The sequence below is a fragment of the Apium graveolens genome, chromosome 5 (genome assembly GCF_009905375.1).
Source record: "Apium graveolens cultivar Ventura chromosome 5, ASM990537v1, whole genome shotgun sequence".
Taxonomy (NCBI): Eukaryota; Viridiplantae; Streptophyta; class Magnoliopsida; order Apiales; family Apiaceae; genus Apium; species Apium graveolens.
This window is the reverse complement of record NC_133651.1, coordinates 108,458,861-108,461,017: the sequence shown is the minus strand read 5'-3', so window position 1 is coordinate 108,461,017 and position 2,157 is coordinate 108,458,861. Positions and strand designations below refer to the sequence as shown.

General features: G+C 41.8%; 1 protein-coding gene across 1 annotated transcript; it reads left to right on the top strand.

Moving 5' to 3' along the window:
• Positions 1-276: 276 nt before the first annotated feature.
• LOC141660299 (uncharacterized) lies at positions 277-1,514 on the top strand. Its single transcript, XM_074467274.1, has 3 exons — positions 277-396; positions 492-863; positions 951-1,514. Exons 1-3 carry the CDS (start codon positions 277-279, stop codon positions 1,512-1,514), a joined length of 1,056 nt encoding a protein of 351 aa, XP_074323375.1.
• The last annotated feature ends 643 nt before the right edge of the window (positions 1,515-2,157 follow it).

The following is a 2,157-nucleotide window of genomic DNA, read 5'->3' as shown; positions in this document are numbered from 1 at the left end:
ACGGATTTCAGGCCTATTTCGCTGTGCACCACTGTTTACAAGTGCATTTCGAGGATTTTGGCTTTGAGGCTAAAGCATTTGATGCCCACTATTATTGATTAAGCTCAGACGGCTTTTTTTTCGGGTCGCTCGATTTTTGATAATATCATTTTAGCTCAAGAGTTGTTTCGAGGCTACACTTACTTGACAGGTACTCCTAGATGTGCCTTGAAAATCGGCCTCCACAAAGCTTTTGACTCGATCCACTAGGATTTTGTGATTGCCACTCTTCAAAAAATGAACATGCCTTCTTTATTTGTGGGTTGGATTAAAGAATGCATTTCGTCTACTTGGTTCTCGGTCAAGATCAATGGTTCTCTTAATGGTTTTTCAATGGGGCGAAAGGTCTTCGACAAGGTGACCCCTTGTCACCCTACTTATTTTCTCTCACCATAAATGACTTATCGGGTCTACTTAATAAGGTGGAATATTCTTTTAATTTTCATTGGAAGTGCAAAGATATCAAGCTCAATCATCTATTCTTTGCGGACGACGTCCTATTTTTTGCTCGTGGGGACAAGGACTCGATTGCTCATATAATGAATTATATTTTGAAGTTTTCTTCGCTTAGTGGCCTTCACCCAAGTTTACACAAGAGCACTTCATTCATCGCGTGTTGTGATCCTTTTTTGGTCTCTTGGTTCCAGTTGATCTACAATGTGCCTTTGGGGTCTTTGCCTGACAAATTCCTTGAAGTCCCCCTCATTTTGAAGGAGCTATCCAATAATTACTACATGCCTTTGCTTCAAAAAATTACTTCGAGAATTGATACATGGACTAATTTTCTGCTTTCGATGGCAGGTCGTGCTCAGCTTCTTAAATCGGTGATATGTGTCACATAATCTTTTTGGACTTGTCATTTCATTCTTCCGAAGTTGGTTCATAAGAGGCTTCGGTCACTTTGTATTCAGTTTCTGTGGAAGGGCAACTCTATGGCTATTGGTGGTGCTAAAATTGCTTGGAATCTTGTTTGTTTACCTTGCCTCGAGGGTGGCCTTGGATTGAAGTGCCTAGTCCAGTGGAATTATTCGCAGCACTTGGTCCATCTATGGCAACTCGTCGCTAATAAGGGCTCGTTATGGGTCCACTGGGACCGTACCACAGTCCTGAAAAAGAACGATTTCTGGACTATGAAAGTGCCTTCTGATTGCTCCTGGTTCTGGAGGCGTCTCTTGAATCTGAGAGACGTTGAAAAAATGCATTTAAGGTACAAGATTGGAAATGGTTCGTATTTCAATTTTTTGCTCGATCCTTGGTTTAAGGGCTCGCCTATTGCGTTAGGCCTGACAGACCCTGTGATTGCTTGTTTGCGTTCGAGCCATGCTGCTGCAGTCAGTCATTTTATTGACTCGGGTTCTTGGGTATTTCCAGATGTCAACATGAGTCAGCATCATGCTTCTAGGGCCTTCTTGGTTTGGAAAGTTCATTTTTTGGATCCAGGGTTCGACCTTCAGAGTCTAGATCGGGTTTTTTAGGGTGGAGAATTTAAAATTTCTACGGTTACAGTTTGGCACTCGCTTCGGACACGTGCGAGTGAAGTAGATTGGGGTCTTGCGTTATGGTTTAAGGAAGGAGTTATTCGTTATGCTTATACGAATTGGCTCCTTTGTCATGACAGGCTTTACACTAAGACAAGGCTTCATTCTTTTGGCATTATTACAGATGAGCAGTATAGTTTATGTATTTCTGGAATGGAGAATTCCTCTCACTTGTTCATGGATTGTCCTTACTCGCAGTTTGGTCTCACGGCTATCCTTTCTCCGATACAGTTCGATGGTTGTTTGCAAGGGGGTTTCTCTTGGACTCAAATTCTTGTGATGGCTGGTCAGATCCAAGATGAAGGAAGACGTATCATTACTCTGCTATTTCTGCAGATCTTTTCCTATTTTCTATGGCGAGACCGAAATTCAATACTGCATGACTGTGGCTTACAGAACCCGGTGCTTTTCGTTGATGGCATTAAAAAAGAAGTGTGTGCTAAATTGGCTTCCTCATCATGGTTCTCCAAATATTTATGTAAAAATTCCTATTGTAATCTTTGGATTTTCTAGTTCTTTAGTTCATGTAGTAGGCTGTTCAGGCTTGTTTTTGTCGCCTGTTGTTCTTGGCCTTTGGCAC